At 40.7% G+C, this 17,964-nt stretch overlaps 1 protein-coding gene across 1 annotated transcript; it reads left to right on the forward strand.

Moving 5' to 3' along the window:
• Positions 1-5,513: 5,513 nt before the first annotated feature.
• Positions 5,514-7,425, forward strand: LOC122662210 (cytochrome P450 84A1-like). The gene is made up of 2 exons (XM_043857787.1): positions 5,514-6,455; positions 6,802-7,425. The coding sequence occupies exons 1-2, from the start codon at positions 5,514-5,516 to the stop codon at positions 7,423-7,425; spliced, it is 1,566 nt and encodes a 521-aa protein (XP_043713722.1).
• The last annotated feature ends 10,539 nt before the right edge of the window (positions 7,426-17,964 follow it).

Here is a 17,964-nt window from a genome sequence, read left to right on the forward strand (position 1 = left end):
AACTCCTCGACCCAGATGCATTAACCCACCTAGAGTGACTGGCCTCATTCTTTGTCTGGTGCCCTACCTTATATGGATCATGATCTTTCCTTCACTGACCAATGTGGAATTATCTTTCTTCGCCCCTGATGCTAGTTTTTACCCACAACAGAAAAAAAAAAAAAAAAAAACAAAAACAAAAAAAGGTAAGATGCTAGTTTTTACCCACAACAGAAAAAAAAAAAAAAAAAACAAAAACAAAAAAAGGTAAGGTGAATGCTGCCATTGCAGTGACTTTAAAATAAAAAACAAAAGGATGTAACCTTGGGCATATATAATATGGCTACTAACTCACCCTTCACAATTCAAATTACTTAACCTAGAGATGCCCACCTACTCCTACTAATTCTATCTCTCTTACGTATGCTTGGCTTCCATTGCTGCAGGTTCAACGGTACATTCACATTTCCAACTCTAGCCTTCAACAACCCAAACCTGACAAATGTTTAGAGAGAGGATTATTTGAACAAGCTGCATAAGAGAGCAAACCAATGAGAAGCAACGAAGCAGTTTCATACATAGGAGATGAAGAGGTCAATTGAGAGAGAGAGAGAGAGAGAGGGCGAGAGGTGCTAATGTACCCTCCGTGGTCGGCTTAACTGGATCAAGACTTAAGGTTGCATGGTTGACTTGGAAGCTGTTTGGCTCCAAATTGGCTCGGTCCGACACTCAATTTTACTATCAAACCGGCCAGGCAGAACTACCTGATCAATCACCTCTAAATGGATCTTCTATTGATTATCTTCTTGGAATCTTGGAGAGAGTCTATTTACTCTAATGAGTTCTATGGGTTCCAAACTGCATAATCCTCTGTTACTGTTAAGTCTTGTTGAGTGGGATATGATCCCACGGATGAGTGGGAACCACAGAAAGGTGACAGTTGACAATGACCCCTAGATTCTCTTAATCCATGGTGAAGAGGGAATCTCTTCATCCATGGGATCTGATCCTTTGTCTGGACTAGAGAAAAACATTTGAGACTTTTGCTTTTTCTAGAGTTCAATCATAGAATTAAATTACCATCGTGACTAAAAAAATTCTCTTCACCTATGATAAAAAAAATATTTATAAAATAGATCAAGTTTCTCTTCACCCATGATGAAATGATTCCTGCCTTTATTGCTGTTGAGTGAAAATCTAAGTGAAATGTCAGACTCGCTATGATAAGGGGAGGAAATCATAACCCTCAATTCTCTTCACTGTGGGTGACAAAAACTTTCTGCTTAATTGCAAATGAGTTGTTGTATCTTCTATCGATGCTTGACAGATATGAAAGCTTCATGAAAAGAAAGGAAGTGAAAATGGTTTAAACGAGGGAAAGGGATTTTCATGATTATGTCAATAACTCTAAATTATTTTAAATTTAATTATTAAATAAATAAATATTATATTGAAAAATCTAAATATGAAACAGATTTTAAGTAGATTACAGATTTATGTTAGGTAGTGACTGTGAAAGTTTCTTAAGTTTTAATTGGGTTTCACTTCTCTTCCAACTCGATGGAGTCATAGAAAATAATCGACCAAAATAAACAATGAGAAAGAGCATGCGATCTAGTCGTGTGTAGCGTGCGGTCCTTGCCTCCAGACACAGGGCTATGCGAAATGACCATCGTACCCCCATGGAAAGGCAAAAATACCTAATCAAGGGCGCAACGACAATTTTATAAGCCCTTGTGTCTGGGTGCAGGGGTTGCTCGCTACACGTGACCAGGTAGCATTGTTTCACCCATAAACAAACAGGGCAAAATTTAACCTTTGAAGATTGATACTACAAAGTGGCGGGAGTAGCCCAATATCTCATTGATTATGCGCCTAAGGTGACTAGTGTAGAAGTGTAGAAGTGTAGAATGCTCTTTCATATCTAAAGATTGGTAGGAATAGACCACAGGATTATTATAGTCAAAAGAAACATAGCATGGAGACATATTATCTACAATGAATCTATCCCAACCAAAATAAATAAATAAATAAAAGGGTAAATTACACGTCATCCCCTGGTTTTTGAAAAAACTCAAATCTCCCCCTCTATAGTAATGGTGTTAGTCTGCTGTTAGTTATTGGTGTGAAAGGATTATTTTACCCTTGTACTAAAACATTAGAATTAAATTTACAATACTACCCTTCCTTCATCTTCAACATTGGAATACTATCCTTCATTCATCTTCAACATTGGTCAAGGGTAGTTTATGGATTTAAATTTATTTAACTGGCTGACATCATTACTTAACAACATAAAACTAACAGTAGGGACTAATTTGTCATACTGGGGTCTAAACCAGGGGGTGATTTGAATTTTTTCAAAAATCGGGGGTGATCTGAGTTTCGTTTGAAAACCAAGGGGTCACATGTAATTTACCCTAAATAAAATTCAACTATAAGAGAAGGAAAGCTGTCTTATAAACTTATGAGAGAGGGTTTTTTGAGCAAGTGGCACAAAGGAGTGCACCAATGAGGTACAATTGAATGGTTTCTCGCATGGGAAAACAGATGATAATTTCATATGAAGAGGAAAGAGAGAAAAAAAGATAATAGTTATCAACTTATCATACCCTCCCCTAACCTCTAAGAAAACCTTTTATCTTATCTTATACATTTTTTTTATTGGTAATTAACTTATACATATTAGGCAGTGAAAAATGTCGAGTGGATTACATGTACCCATCAGTCAGTCATGACCCACGGCCCCTTGCCTTCTAAAGATTCGAATCTCACAAAATATTCAATAATTTAATAAAGGAATAAAGGAATCAAATATTCAGCTCTCAATAATATTATTTGTATATTTTGTTGATGAAATATAGTATTTAGTAGTATTTGTACCTTCCTGTAAATTTTTTACCAAAAAAAAAAAGGTATCTTCCTGTAATTTTACCTATTCTAAATATTACATTGTTTACTCCACGAGTAAATTATCACTATTATATTGTATTTTAATTAGTAACATATTATTTTCTTGGTCTTTTGTGCCATTGGCTTAGTAATATGTAAGCAAGAGTTTCGAACATATCCCATGATTTGTAATTTTTTTTTTGTGGTAATGATTTGTAAGTATTCTTAAAAATAAAAAACCTTAACGACAATATGACCACGTGTCAATAAGAGAACTGAACTGTTAACTAGTCAAAGAAGATATTTTCTTATTTGAATACCTCAATGACACCTCTTTGTATTTAAACCTTTACTCTCTGTTCTTTCTCTCAAATGGTTTTCAAGATTCGAGTATCTCAAGGACACGTCATTGTCATGCATATTTTTAAAGTATATATATATGAAATGACACTATTATCCTTATTGGAAGAAATTATGACATATGAGAAAGACAAAAAAGTAAGGTATGTCAAATAATTTGTAACCATATTTTTGGGTACGACACACGAAAGGGGTAAGAAAGTTTAAATAATTGAACAAGTGTCTACACGAAAGGGGTAAGAAAGTTTAAATAGCTTGGACGAAGGGAGCTCACGGTGTATTGTCCGCAGTCTAGTGGAAGCAGAGAAGAACGCCGTCGATGGAGAGGATTTGGGAATTTTATCCTAAACAATCTGAATCCAACCCTAGGCAAATGACAAGTTTGGGTTTAGTTTGAGTGAAATGGGTTTGGCTTGATGAGCCAAACCGGTCAGGTGGATCTGGTTTGAGGTTCAAGGTGGTCTAAACAGGATCTCATGGGATTTTCAAAATATTTTGAATTTATTCAATATCATTCGTTGGATGCTAGTCAGGCCAGATGGTGCACTGTGAGCGGCTGGAAATATGAAAGTACGATCTTTGGAAGTAGAGGAGTGTACTTTGACGGACTTGGTCCTGTCCATTCGGGCAGCCGGGCTGCATGTGCAGTGCCAGACTCAAGGCGGCACGCTTTGACCGCCTTACCCCTGCCCAAGTGCCTAGCTCGAGCAGGGATAAGGCGATCAAAGCGTGTCGCCTTGAGCCTGGCGTTGCACATGCAGCCCAGCCGCCCGGATGCACAGGATCTTTTTCAATACTTTGACTCATGGAATCAAAACTCGGTCGAAACCTGTCAAGACAACCCGGTTTCGACAGGTTCCGAGACGAGTTGGACCTGAACTTTTAAAAATCCCCGGTTTCGCACTGGTTTCGATCGAAACCATATGGTTTCAGTCGAAACCAGTACGAAACCGTCGAAACCAAGGCTGTCATTTACTTTTTTCAATGCTTGGAGCCCTTCTTCAAGAAGGAAGAGATACCATTTCCTCACTCATGCCCACAAAGACCACTGCACTGGAATTTCTCTCTACTCTTCATACCCTATTTACGCTACCCATCTTACGGAAACACTGATCCTTCAATTATTCTCGCAGGTTTTATGGTTTCCTTTCGGTTCGCCCCTCCCCTCTTTTTTCTCGCATTCTCCTCTTTCGTTCCCGCTTCAGTAGAGATACCCATTTCGTTTCTATGTTTCTTTGCAGGTAGAGGATTCGTTATTTGTTGGAATTGAGGTCGGCAAGTCGGTTGTTATCGACGACCCTGATGGACCTTTCACTGTTACGGCTTTCAATTCCAAACACTGCCCGGGTACCTTTCTCTTTTTATTTTCAAAATTTCCATCTCATGGGGGTTTTGGTCTAAATTATTATGACAACGGTGGTTACCTGAATGGCTTTGTATTCCTATATGTACTGGCTTCCTGTTAGATTTTGATGGGTTTTGTTGGCACGAGTTGTTTTGTTCTTGATTAATTGTTGTTCTCTTGAGAGCATTTAATATTATTGTCATGGGATACGTATGTTGTGTATTAGGAGGAACGGCTTCGCAATCTTCAGTGGTACGCTGCTCGTGGATTAGACCCACCAAGAAACTCACATGGAATTGAAGAGGGGCATTTTAATGTTTTATTTGGATTCAATGTATTATTCAGGGTTCAAGTACTTTATAATTATGTGAACTACTTATAAATTTATAATACCGCTGTAGTGTCTGTATCGTATCAGCGCGTACGTTAATAAACTTGGGTCAATAGCCACAAATACTATTTTCAGTGATTTTTTTGTCAATGTAATTCATGGATTGTGTTTAAAAGTGAAAATTAGGCAATCTGTAAAAAATCAAGCCTAAAAAACGTTGTTTTAGGGTCGAAACCTTGTTTTCCCCATCAATGGAAAAAAATCCTAGGTTTCGACCGAGATATGGTCGAAACCGAGACGAACTCAATTTCTGGTTGGTCAAAACCTTATCGAAACCCGAGTTTTAGAACCTTGCTTTGACTCCATTGGAACTTCGTTCATTCGATAATAAATTAAGTTTACCACAAAAAAAAAAAAAAAAAAAAAAAACGAAGTAGAGGAGTTGGATCCATGAAAACCGTGTATGTATAAAAAGGCTCAGTTATCCCCATTAACGTTCACCATTGCAAGCAAATATAGAAGAAGTGGAAGTTTAATCCTATTCCACGTTTTAGAGAGAAAGAGAGAGCCATCACTCATCAATCAGTCCAGTTACTCCTCCAGTCGATGGATTACTCTGCTCTGTCTCTGCTACCACTTACACCGATGATGTTGTTGTTCTTTGTGCTGGTGCTGTTGTTTCCATTGAGTCTCTTATTAGTAAGGTCACGTAAGAAGCTACCGTACCCACCAGGACCAAATGGGTTACCCATCATCGGTAACATGAACATGATGGACCAACTCACTCACCGTGGACTCGCCAAACTCTCTAAGCAATACGGTGGTCTCGCACATCTCCGTCTAGGTTTCCTCCATGTGGTCACTATTTCAACCCCTGAAATGGCTCGCCAGGTCCTCCAAGTCCAAGACAACATCTTCTCCAATCGCGCAGTCAATATAGCCATGAAGTACCTGAGCTACGACCAAGCCGACATGGCCTTCGCCCATTACGGTCCCTTCTGGCGTCAAATGCGTAAGCTCTGTGTCATCAAGCTCTTCAGTCGCAGAAGGGCTGAGTCCTGGGCGTCCGTCCGTGACGAAGTGGATTCGATGGTCCGCATAGTGGCGTCCAAGGCCGGGGAGTCCGTCAACATCGGAAAACTCGTCTTCGAACTCACAATGAACATCACCTACAGGGCTGCGTTCGGGTCGGATATCCTTGAGGGTCAGGAGAAGTTTGTGTCCATAATGCAGGAGTTCTCTAAGCTGTTCGCCGATTTTAACTTGGCTGATTTCATTCCCTGGCTCGGCTGGGTCGACCCACAGGGACTCAACCGGAGACTCGTGAAGGCCCGGAATTCCCTCGATGTATTCATTGACACGATCGTTGACGAACACATTGCCAGGAGGATGAACAGGAACCAATCTGACGACGCAGACGTCGACACTGATATGGTAGACGATCTACTTGCTTTCTATAGTGAAGAAGAACCCAAGAAGAGCGGCGAATCGGACGACTTGCAAGGTTCCATCACCCTAACTCGATATAACATTAAGGCCATCATCATGGTGAGTGTAGTGAAAATAATCCTCAACAGTGATAGGGCAGTTAGGACATCCAATGATCCAAACTCATTGACTTTTAGTGTACTTGGACCATTGAATAATGATGTTTATGAGACTCGGATTTGGTGCAATACTTTGTTCGGACTGACATGCAACACCAGACTCAAGGTGATGCGCATTGACCGCCTTACCCCTGCTCCGACAAAACATTGGGGCAGGGGTCAGGCGATCAATGTGTGCCGCCTTGAGTCTGGTGCTGCACGTGCAGCCCGGATAAAGTGCTGCGCAGGATCTTTTTCAAATCGGAGTATTTCCTGGTCATAAATTGACATCTATTTCATTATCGCAGGATGTGATGTTCGGGGGAACAGAAACGGTGGCGGCGGTGATAGAATGGGCCATGACGGAGCTGATGAAGAATCCAGAGGATATGAAAAGGGTGCAACAAGAATTAGAGGATGTGGTAGGGCTTGATAGGAAGCTTCAAGAGAAGGACTTAGAGAAGCTCAACTTCTTCAGAAGCACAATGAAGGAGACGCTCCGACTCCACCCGGCGATCCCGGTGATGATCCATGCGACCGCGAAGGACGCGGAGGTGGCAGGCTACTTCATCCCAAAGGGTACACACGCGCTTGTCAATGTTTGGCAAATCGGGAGGGACAAGAACACGTGGGATGAGCCTGATAAGTTCAATCCGTCTAGGTTCCTGAGAGAGGGTGCCCCAGACTTCAAGGGTAATAACTTCGAGTTTTTGCCATTTGGGTCAGGTCGAAGGTCATGCCCAGGTTTACAGTTGGGGTTGTACGCCTTGGAGTTGGCGGTGGCCAACCTCCTTCACTGCTTCAAATGGGAGCTGCCCGACGGCATGAAACCCAGCGAGATCGACATGAGCGATGCATCCGGATTCACCGCTCCCAAAGCGGTTCATCTCGTGGCTGTACCCACTCCTCGCCTCAACGTTCCTCTCTACTGATCAGTTCTGAAGTATACTAGTGGTACATATTGGCACTGACTTTCGAGAGAGAGAAGAAAGATGGTGATCAGCCTGAGACACAACGATCACCTCCAACTTCCAACCTCATCATCCTTTCATTTTGTCTCTTCTCCAAGAGTTCATGGGGTTTTTTTTTTTTTTTAAAATATTTTGGTATAGTTGGTGGTAATTATGACGTGGAAGTCAATATTCTGTTTTATATTTTAAGTTGTGCTTTGTTTTCTTTAATTTTACTGTATAAGTTGTTGGACAAGTGTGTGTCCATCAAACCCGGTTCGGTCCGGTTCAATCCGGTTCACCTTTGTATTGAACATTTATACATTTTAGTTTAATATTGTCACATGCGATATAAATTTTTTGAGCATTATATGTCCGTAAGTTATACTTAAAATGGTAGTCACGACTAGGGTTTGGGCTGGGCACCCTTATCATATGGTCGTCGCATTGGGTATGCCTAGACATGTGATGTCAGGGTACGAATGCGAGTGCTCACATGTTTGATGTGTGCATTGGCGAAGAATCTACTTTGTCGATTCCCTCATGTATTCGCCAGATGTAGGAAGGGATAGACATGTGCCACCGACACCTGCACGAGGGAACCTGTCCTTGCAAAGTGTGATCGCATTCTTTGGTTCATCAATCACTGAGACTCAAGCGAGTCAAAGCCGGTGTTCTGGGAATGCGTGAACACTTTGTGAGTGAAGGTGTTACACCCGCACCCGGATCATAATTAATTATTATTTCTTCCCGTGATGTGTGGTTATCAACGCCCACGTATCTTTGGTGATTCTCTCTGGTGGTCAAACCCACTACAAAATTATTGACCACAGTGCGATTTACTGTGGAGGAAACTATTCGGGGTCACGGGGACAAACCATGACAAGGAAATAGTAAGCCCTAGCACTTAAGTTTATTTATTTACCCTTTCTCTCGATGCCCTTGAAGTGCGGGTCAAGATTGGGACCGCCGGCTATTTTAGTTGAGTTGGGAATATTCCATTTGTGGGTCCCACTTATTTAAGGGAGCGTGTGATGGGCTTATAATCCCATGGTGGATGGACCCATCCCCAAGTGGGTTCTTTTCTATTTGAAACCTGTGGGCATGCCCATTTAGTTAAGAGGCCCATTCAACTTAAGGGCCCATTTGACTCTATTTGACCCAAAGATGGGTTAACCCATTCCTTTACCCTAAATAAGACCATGGGTCAACCCATTTAGCTATTGACCCATTTAACTTAAAGGACCCAAGGCCCATTTTCTATAAATAAGACAAAGGGGGAGAAGGATTCATTTTCATTTCTTCTCCCATCTAGCCTAAATCGTGGAAGAGAGAAAGAGGAGAGAAAGGAGAATGAAGAAAGAAGAAAGAAGGAAAGAAGAAAGAAGGAAGGAGAAAAGGAGGAAGAAGGGTGGAGAATCTTGGTTGGAGGTTTGAAGATCACTTCTTGGAGCCTCAACATGGAGCCTTCTACCTTGGGGTGGGTAAGCCATTCAATCCCATCTCTTTTCTTCTATTTTGGGTTTTGGGGTTTGGGAAATGGGAGAAATTCGACCTAGGGTTCTCTTGGAACCTAAGGAATCGATGGAACCTCTAAACCTAGATTATGGTGGAGTTATTTCACTCCATTACAAGCCCTAAGCCTAAGTAATCTCTTTCCATTTAAGAAATTTAAGGTTTCTACCATATTATGTCCTAATTTAGGTTCTCTTTGTTTTCTCTTAAATCCATGGGATTACATGGACCTAATGAGGTCTTAGAACCCTAATGGACCTAGGAGGAAGCTTTCTTGAAGCCTCCCTACCTTTAAACCCCTTGGAAAATGAATCCCTAGTGAGAAACCCTTCAATTTTCGGTTACTGCGGTATGTGGTTTTACACTCGGATTCGATTTTACGAAACCACACCGCAACCGACCTTGACTAAAACTATCCTAAGCCCCTGGTTAGCTAGGATTTACATGTGGTTTCGACACTGCAAGAAACCACCCCTGAAATTACCTCCTGAAAAGGCCCCTGTGAAGCTCGGATTTACACTCGGATTCGTTTTACGAAACCACATCGCATCCGACCTTGACTAAACATCCGGGCCCCTGGTTTCCTAGGATTTACACTCGGATTCGATTTTACGAAACCACATCCGCATCCGACCTTGACTAAAGCGTCCTGGGCCCCTGGTTTCCTAGGATTTACACTCGGATTCGTTTCAAACCACATCTCGCATCCGACCTTGACTAAAGCGTCCTGGGCCCGGGTTTCCTAGGATTTACATGTGGTTGCGGAATTTGGGCATGAAACCACACCGCAACCACTTCATACGAAACCTTATACTTAAATGATTTATGGGAGACCTTTTGGGGATCCGTCCCTTTACTTAATTAACCCTATTTTCACTCTTTATTTAGGTTTAAAGTTTTCATCTTGTGACGTGTTACTTGATTTCGCGACAACTCATAACATCGGGGCATAACACATATTGTGAGTGGGTTTGGTTGTTTGGGCTTGATATTATTATTGCATTATATATTATGTCATCATTATAAATTATTAAGCATGCTTGGCATATTGCATACTTTTATATATGAATGTTATGATGTTAATTGGAGATGCTTTACTTTGATAGGTCTCGGTGCGTGCGAAACCCGGATAATATATATATTTATGAAGAAATTATGTTGAATGTCATGTTGAACAGTATGCGCCGTGCGTCGTGTGAGGGCACTAAACCGGATGAAAAGTTGATGCGCCCGGATTACCTCTCGGGACGATAGGACTTGCATGTAGGCGTGGCTAGGATTTTACACCCTTATGCTACGACCCTTACCAGAGGGGTTTAGGTGTTGGGTAATCGTACAACGGATTCTCGTGGAGGTGGGAGAGGCCGATCATGGTAGTATTGGTTATCGGGGTGCCACCGAGTGGTCTTGGAGGCTTCGATCGGCGTAGGTCCCAGGTGACAATTGAGGTTTCATTGTGGCGATAAGTTAAGTGACCCACGTTGTCTCCCGAGTTGTCACGAGCATATGCCATTGACTTAGTTGTGATGTTAGGTGGAAAATTTACTTAACATATGCATGCATCATTGGACTATGTGAATTGTGTGTTTGTGCATCCCCATCCCCTCACGGCTCGGTGGAGAGCTAACCCCCTCGTGTACACAATTTTTAGATTATATGATGCAGTCGGAGGAGCGGAAGGCGTGTTAGAGGAACATGGCAACGGGTGTCCTTGTGACAATTGTGCCTACGGCGTGAGAATTCTTGGGACTTGTTCCCCTTTTGTTTATTTTAGGGCGTATGCCCATGTAAAAACATTCTTGTTATACCCTTCTTAATCATTATTAGATGGTAATGAAAAATGGATTAACTACGTATTTATCATCTAGGCTTTGATCATCTTGTAACTATTGATTTTATACGCTTCGCAAAACTACGATCATTTGGAATGTAATATTTCCCTTTCCGCACTCGATATTATATTGTTTTAATATTAGTTATGATCGTATGGCGTTGGGACACTGTGTCGTGATCCTGGCGCTTAGTAGGATGACAAGCGTTGTCCTAGTCACCCCTTATAATGTATTTTATCCCTTGTTGGGATGGGGCGTGAGTGAAGGAGTTATCCAACACCACCACTCGCCCGATTGGGGAACACCAAGATAGAGACTGCTCGTGCATGGTCGGATCGAACGGATCCGATCGTTTTGGAAATGGTTTTGCAAAATTTATTTTACATATAATGATACATTATTTATAGTTATTTCAAATAAAGTGTTTTATCGAGTTTTGCGGGACCCGATCGGATGCACAGACGCTCTTATATGGACATGTACTATGGATTAGGGTTTGGGTACATGTGTACATGCCCTAGATTCCATAATGATGGTGTTGATTAGTGGGGGGTTGTATATGATAAATTGTTATCATATAGGGAGTTATTTGGAATTTGCTAATTTAATTGGTTCTTTATTTAATTAATGGATTTGGTGCTAATTGTAATTATCCATTAATAATTAAATAAAGAATCTAATTAATACTTTCCCTATTAGATTCTGCTTCTTCACCTGTGTAGCACTTTGAGTTTAAACAGAACTACCAGACTAAGAGAGAGAGAGAGTCAGACTCTCACTAGGGCTCTATTACATCTATCTAGGATTTAATTAAACCCTATTATTATAAATAGGGGACCAAAAAACACAGAAGAGGAAGCTCTCCACGTTTTTGGAGCAGACACTCTCTCTCCTACGTTTTTGGTTTCTCTCTCTCCCTCTTGTGATCTCTCTTCTTCTTCTTGCTTCTCTCACCTGTGTTTGAGAGTTAGGGTTTGTGAAACCCTAGATTTGTGCTGAGGAGTTTGAGGGCATCTGGGATTGGCGTGTAGAACCTTGGTAGCACCATTGGAGGTTCAGATCTGTTTGCTTGGAGTACTTATTGGAGGAAGAACCACTGTCTATTGGAGGAGCAACACTTGAGGCTCACCAAGTTAGCAGTTCTTTATTAATTCCTTCTGTTCATTGATTATTAATATTTATGGGATGCGAAAGAAACTCGAATCGATTAATTTCCGTTGCGCATTCGAGTATGGGATGAATCCCTCTTGCCATGTGATGGGCTAGAGATGAATTTCTCCGTCCCTATTGTGATAATTAATTTTATGGAATGCAATAGGGAAGGAGAAACCCTAATAGGGATGCACCAGGGTTTCCATGGACGACCATGGGAAACCCTAAAATTAAAATGGGGCACCCATGGGACACCATGGGCTAACCCAGGGCGTGCAAAACCCTAAAGATAAATATCTTGGTCTCCCTAGGGAACCATGGTTTGATCCCTGGATCATTGTTTGGCCAACATAAGTTCCCCCACACGACTTCCCCGCTGTGAAAAGAAAAGCCCATGCAGGTTAAAAGAAGCAATTAGAAGCTGCAAGAGATGTAGAGAATTTTTATTTCAATGGAAGAATGTTGAAATTGTAGTCTGTTACTCTGTTTTGGCTTTTTCTTTTTCTTTATTTTTTTTTGTTTTTTTCTTCTAGTTTCCTTTGTTTTCTATTCTTGTGTCTGTAGATTAGAATAAATTATGTAAGGGAGAGAGAAAGGGACAAAATATTGCAACTGCCACAATCAAGGAAAGAGATCCTCTACGGCGCATTGTCCCGTCCGGCCTGTGCTGTGCAAACACAGGCCCATGTACAATGACCTACCCCTACCCGAGTCAGGGTAAGGCGGTTATTGCACGTGGCCTTATGTCTGCGCAACATAGGCTAGACAGGCAACTACGCTGTTGAAGATCTAGATAGTACAATTAATCGGATTCAGATCTTCTATGGATCCAAATCTACAGTGCAGCTGCCCGTCCGGCTTGTGTTGCACATGCAGGGTTGTGCGCAATGATCACCTTACCCCTGCTCAGACAAGACGCTCGCAAAGGGATAAGGCGATCACTGCGCGTGGTCCTGTATTTACGCAGCATAGGCTAGACGGGGCAGAGCGCCATAGAAGATCTATATGCATCTTCTACGGTCTAAGAGATAGCAGCGACCATCCTACCCTTTCTTGTGAGAGGGACATGTGGCGTAAGGGATATCTAATTGACCTTTTTAAATTCTTTCAAATTTACTTTTGAAAAACGGTTTGATGAGATAAACCGCATATAAAACAAAGCAGATCGACTCACTTGGACCAAACCAAAACCAAAACCAAAACCAAAAACAAAACCCAATTTTCAAAAGCAAGAGATTCACGATGGAGATTCTGGGTCTGCACACTCCGTCTCCTTTCTCTCACACATCGAACCATCCAAAAAATTTAAACACATTTCAAGAGCCATGGTAGAAATAATAGAGCCAACGATTGAAGCAAAACCCATGAGGCAATTAATATAAATTAATAGACCAACTAATGAAATTCTAAAAATTTCAAAGAATGAATAACAAAGCAAGTCTTCGAGAAAAGAAGAACAGGAAAAGAAGGATCCAGATCGTTTACTGTGCGCTGCCCCAATTGTGTATTGTGCTGCGCAGACACAAGGCCACATGCAATGATCGTTTTACCCCCACCTGAGTAAGGCGCTTGGGGAGGGGTAAGGCAGTCATTACATGCGGCCGTGTGTCCGTTAGATATCTCTTATACCATGTGTCGCTCCCACAAGAGAGGGCCGCAAGACGATGACTGCTACCTCTTAGGCCGTAGAAGATCTGAATCCCAATCATAGATATCTACTTGGAATATCCTAAAGGGTATTGTGAAGAAACCTAATTGGGGTATTTGTAAACCCAAAAGGAAAGGGAATATATTATACCAAATCAACCCCTGTGATTAGGGCAACCGGAATACTCCTGTAATCTGGGTTCCAACAAAAAAATTTTGGAGAGGGTGAAAGAAGCAATTAATGAGGAGAGAAATATAACTCTTTCTCCTTGTATATAATTTGAGAAGTAGATTTTTATACGGGATTGTGGTCGATGCAAGCATTTCCATGAGTTTTTTTCTCTCCTCCTCATATGAAAAGACATCTCTGTCCCTTTGTTTTGAAGAGGAAAGAGATATACACATGAAAGTGATGATGTAAGCAACACTCCTAGGCAGAGTTCTTTTCCCATATTATTTATTTCGATCTACAAAGAATACACAAAGAAAAGAAAATAAATGAAAGTAAAAAAATGGTGTATTTAAAACTCGACACGTGGAATGTCTTGCTCCGAAAAGTTATTTAACTGTGGCAGGAAGGGGTTTTTAAAACTTATTATTATGTTACTATCCAGATTTGTCAGAGCGTGAGCCTTTGTATCGTGTTTGCTTTATTTTCAATGAATTCTTTTAACAAAAATTTATAATTTGGGTGTCAACGAGAAAATCCCTTAATAATTTATTGCTCTTCCATCATGTGAACTACACGTTCTCTATGAATAAAATTCCCCTTCCCTATCACGAGGTCAGGGATTCTTCTACCAAGAAATAAGACAAATTGTAATGAGAATCTTGATGTCACCAAAATAAAGATTCTGATTCTCAAAAGTTGTTTATGAAAAAGACAAAATAGCGTTTTTAAACAAGATGAAATTCAACGCTTTGATTACATCAAAGATTCTTTCAAATGTAATTATTTAAAGGGAAGCAGTTTTCTCTAGGGGGTGTGGTCTACGCCAGCGTTCTCACGTGTGTATCTCTCTCCTCCTTAAAATAAAAGGGCAGATGTGTCTTTTTACATGGGGAGGAGAGAGATAGACTCATGAGAGTGCTGGCATAGGGCACACTCTCGGACTGACTGAGAACTTTTTCCCTTATTTAATTTATCCATGTATGAAAATTTTATATTAAATATGTAATATTATTTCTGCCCTTTTATAATAGAATACGAAGAAGAAGAAGACACGACCACCTCACCTACATGTACAAAGGAAGGCAATTTGAAATGTTAATATTTTTGTATATATCTCTTTTTCATCACCTGAAATGATCTTGTTGTTCCCTTGTATGCACTCTTTTATACGGAAAAAAATTTGCTGCTACCCAAGCTGCAGGAATGATCCTGCTACTTGGGCTCTTAGTTAGTAAGTACGCATATTATATGTGTACTCAAACGTTTAAATGAAAAATACTTTCATCCCCGCACTTTCCCATACTTTTACAAAAAAACGTGTTTTTTAAACGATTGAGTATTATACGCGTATAGTTCGGGTATCATATGATTTTATACTTTTTAACCCTAATGTTTAAAAAAAAAAAAACCCAAAGAGAAATACCATTTCACTTTCCCTTTCTCCATTTTGATTTGCGAACTGTCGAAGACCGAAGTCGCACCCTAGCAGCTGCCCCCCCCCCCCCCAATCTCCAATCATCCTCACCATCTCCATTCAACAATCACCGGCGATCGTCAAATCCTCGACGGTGACGGCAACAGCAAAGGCAACGACGACGCTTCTCAATCTTGAAGGCCTCACGGACCTCACGGTTCTCCTTTGTGGTTAGTCCGTTAGTATCCCTTTCTTTCTTTCTTCTCAATCGTTTCAGTTTCTCTTTCTTCTTCCTTAAAATCTCCTTTGTGGTTACATGGATCCTTTCCCTCCTTTCATGTGTGCTAGCATGATTCCTGGAGAGTGAAACACTTCATCTTTCCTCTTTTCTAAAAACAAAACAGAGCATACTTGATAAGAAAAAACTGACAGCTTTGTAGCTTTGGGTAAAAATTGATCTTGAATTCATACATGCATGTATAGATCTGGAGAACTCTACATTTTCCCATTTTTTTATGCTTTATTTTGCCACTTGGAGAAATTATTTTCAATCTCAAATTTGACATTTTAGTAAGGGATCTTGTGCTCTACCTATTCTCAAAATTTAAACCCATTTAAGTTGTGATGGCCCAAAATCTGGGCAGCTTTTAGACACCCCTTCTAGGGGTTTATTTTGGGTGCTTACAACTCTGCTCTCCCCTCACCCAAAACCCCATCCCTCCCTGCCTCCCCCCCCCCCCCAAAGTGAAGGTCGGATTCCAGTAACACAATCCTCTGTAGGTGCCAGAACAAATGGAGTGCTCACGGGTTGGTAAAACCAACTAAGCATTGCAAGGAGCCAGAACAAATCGAGCTCTCTACAAGGAGGTGCTTATGATGGTGTAAACTCTATTGCTGTATGAGTCTTATTACCTGTTTGGGGAAATTCCTAAGTCTTTAGAGATGTAATATAGGATATTATATTATTGTGTTTATTTTAGTTCATAAAATCATGATATTATTTTGTTTATTAAGTGGTGAATGTATGTTACATAATCAATATATGCCCCTTTTTTTAAAAGTATTATTGTCGTCTATGTCGTATTAAACACGTATTAAATACGTATCATATTATTGCCGTATGCATTTTATTAAGCAGGATTTTTTGAAAAGTATTATTACCGTCTAGTCCGTTTAATTGCCATACGTATTCGTTCCCATTCAATTGCCGTTCCCGAACTTACTAACTAAGCTTGGGCTTGCAACCAAAGAAATGGAATAATTCAACTTTGTTAGGGTTCACAAATTTTTATTCTATTTTTTTGGCTGTGAACTGGGGTAGCAGCAAAATTTCATCCTTTTTTATGCCGCTAGGTTAGAGAACACTCTCCCTTGCTATTATTATTAGGGGAAAAGTTTCTGAGCCGTTGGGGTGGGTAAGCTAGCACCTCTGTGTCATATACTCATATGCTCAACATACGAAATGATTTCGCTGCCCATCAATGGTTGATATCGTTTTGCAACAATCCAGTGTTGTGCTCCTATATCTTGCTTGCTCAGAGAACCCTTTCCCTATTGTTACTATTCTTATTAGGGTAAAAGATCACTGCTTGATCATGTAGGCCTTGAACCAGCGTAGGGGCCAATGAGAGCAAGGGCATCAACATGGAGGGATTTTGATTACACAAGGGCAGGATGATGATTTTATATGCTCCTATGTCTGGCCACACAACCATGCAACATCCTTTTTCCACTATTATTATGAGGAGAAAAAACGTTGCTCGATCACGTGGACCCGGCACCAGCATGGCCAATGAGCAGCCACACATCAACATCAATTAGGGAGATTTTCATTTCGTAGGGGGGTGGTCATTTCACCCACCCCTTTGTCTGGGTGTAGGGGCAGCATACCGCACGCACCCAATAAGAGTTCACTTTCCCTTAATTGGGGGAGTGCAAGGACCACACGTGTGCATCAACCAATGAGAGCATGTGCATTGGCATCTCTGGGGCGGGATTTCCACCTGTCATGGAGGCAAGGCGATCATTTCACCCCAGAGAACATTTTTCCTTATTACACGTCACCCCCTGGTTTTCAAACGAAACTCAAATCACCCCCTGATTTTTGAAAATACTCATTCGTCCCCCTCTATAGTAACGGTGTTAGTCGTCTGTTGTTAGTTATTGGTGTGAAAGGATTACTTTACCCTTTTAATAAAACATTAGAATTAAATTTACAATACTACCCTTCAAAATCTATCTTCAACATTATTCAAGGGTAGTTTAGGGATTTAAATTTAAAATAAATTACACGTCACCCCCTGATTTTCAAACGAAACTCAGATCACCCCCTGGTTTTTGGAAAAAACTCAAATCACCCCTGATTTAGACATCAATATGACAAATTAGTCCCTACCGTCAGTTTTATGTTGTTAAGCGATGATGTCAGCCAGTTAAATACATTTAAACCCCTAAACTACCCTTGACCAAAGTTGAAGATGAAGGAAGGGTAGTTAGTATTGTAAATCATTCTAATGTTTTAGTACAAGGGTAAAATAGTCCTTTCACACTAATAACTAACAGCAGACTAACACCATTACTGTAGAGGGGGTGATTTAAGTTTTTTCAAAAACCAGGGGATGATCTAAGTTTCGATTGAAAACCAGGGGTGACATGTAATTAATCCTGAAATTTATTTAACTGGCTAACATCATCATTTAACAGCATAAAACTAACGGTAGGGACTAATTTGTCATATTGGGGTCTATTACAGGGGGTGATTTGAGTATTTTCAAAAACCAGGGGTGATT

Source organism: Telopea speciosissima, chromosome 5, assembly GCF_018873765.1.
Source record: "Telopea speciosissima isolate NSW1024214 ecotype Mountain lineage chromosome 5, Tspe_v1, whole genome shotgun sequence".
Classification (NCBI taxonomy): domain Eukaryota; kingdom Viridiplantae; phylum Streptophyta; class Magnoliopsida; order Proteales; family Proteaceae; genus Telopea; species Telopea speciosissima.

Bases quoted from the DNA above. Each gene is read 5' to 3' on its own strand.
- LOC122662210 (XM_043857787.1), top strand. From the start codon at position 5,514: ATGGATTACTCTGCTCTGTCTCTGCTACCACTTACACCGATGATGTTG. The intron at 6,456-6,801 runs GTGAGTGTAGTG...TCATTATCGCAG, and splicing joins ACATTAAGGCCATCATCATG to GATGTGATGTTCGGGGGAAC.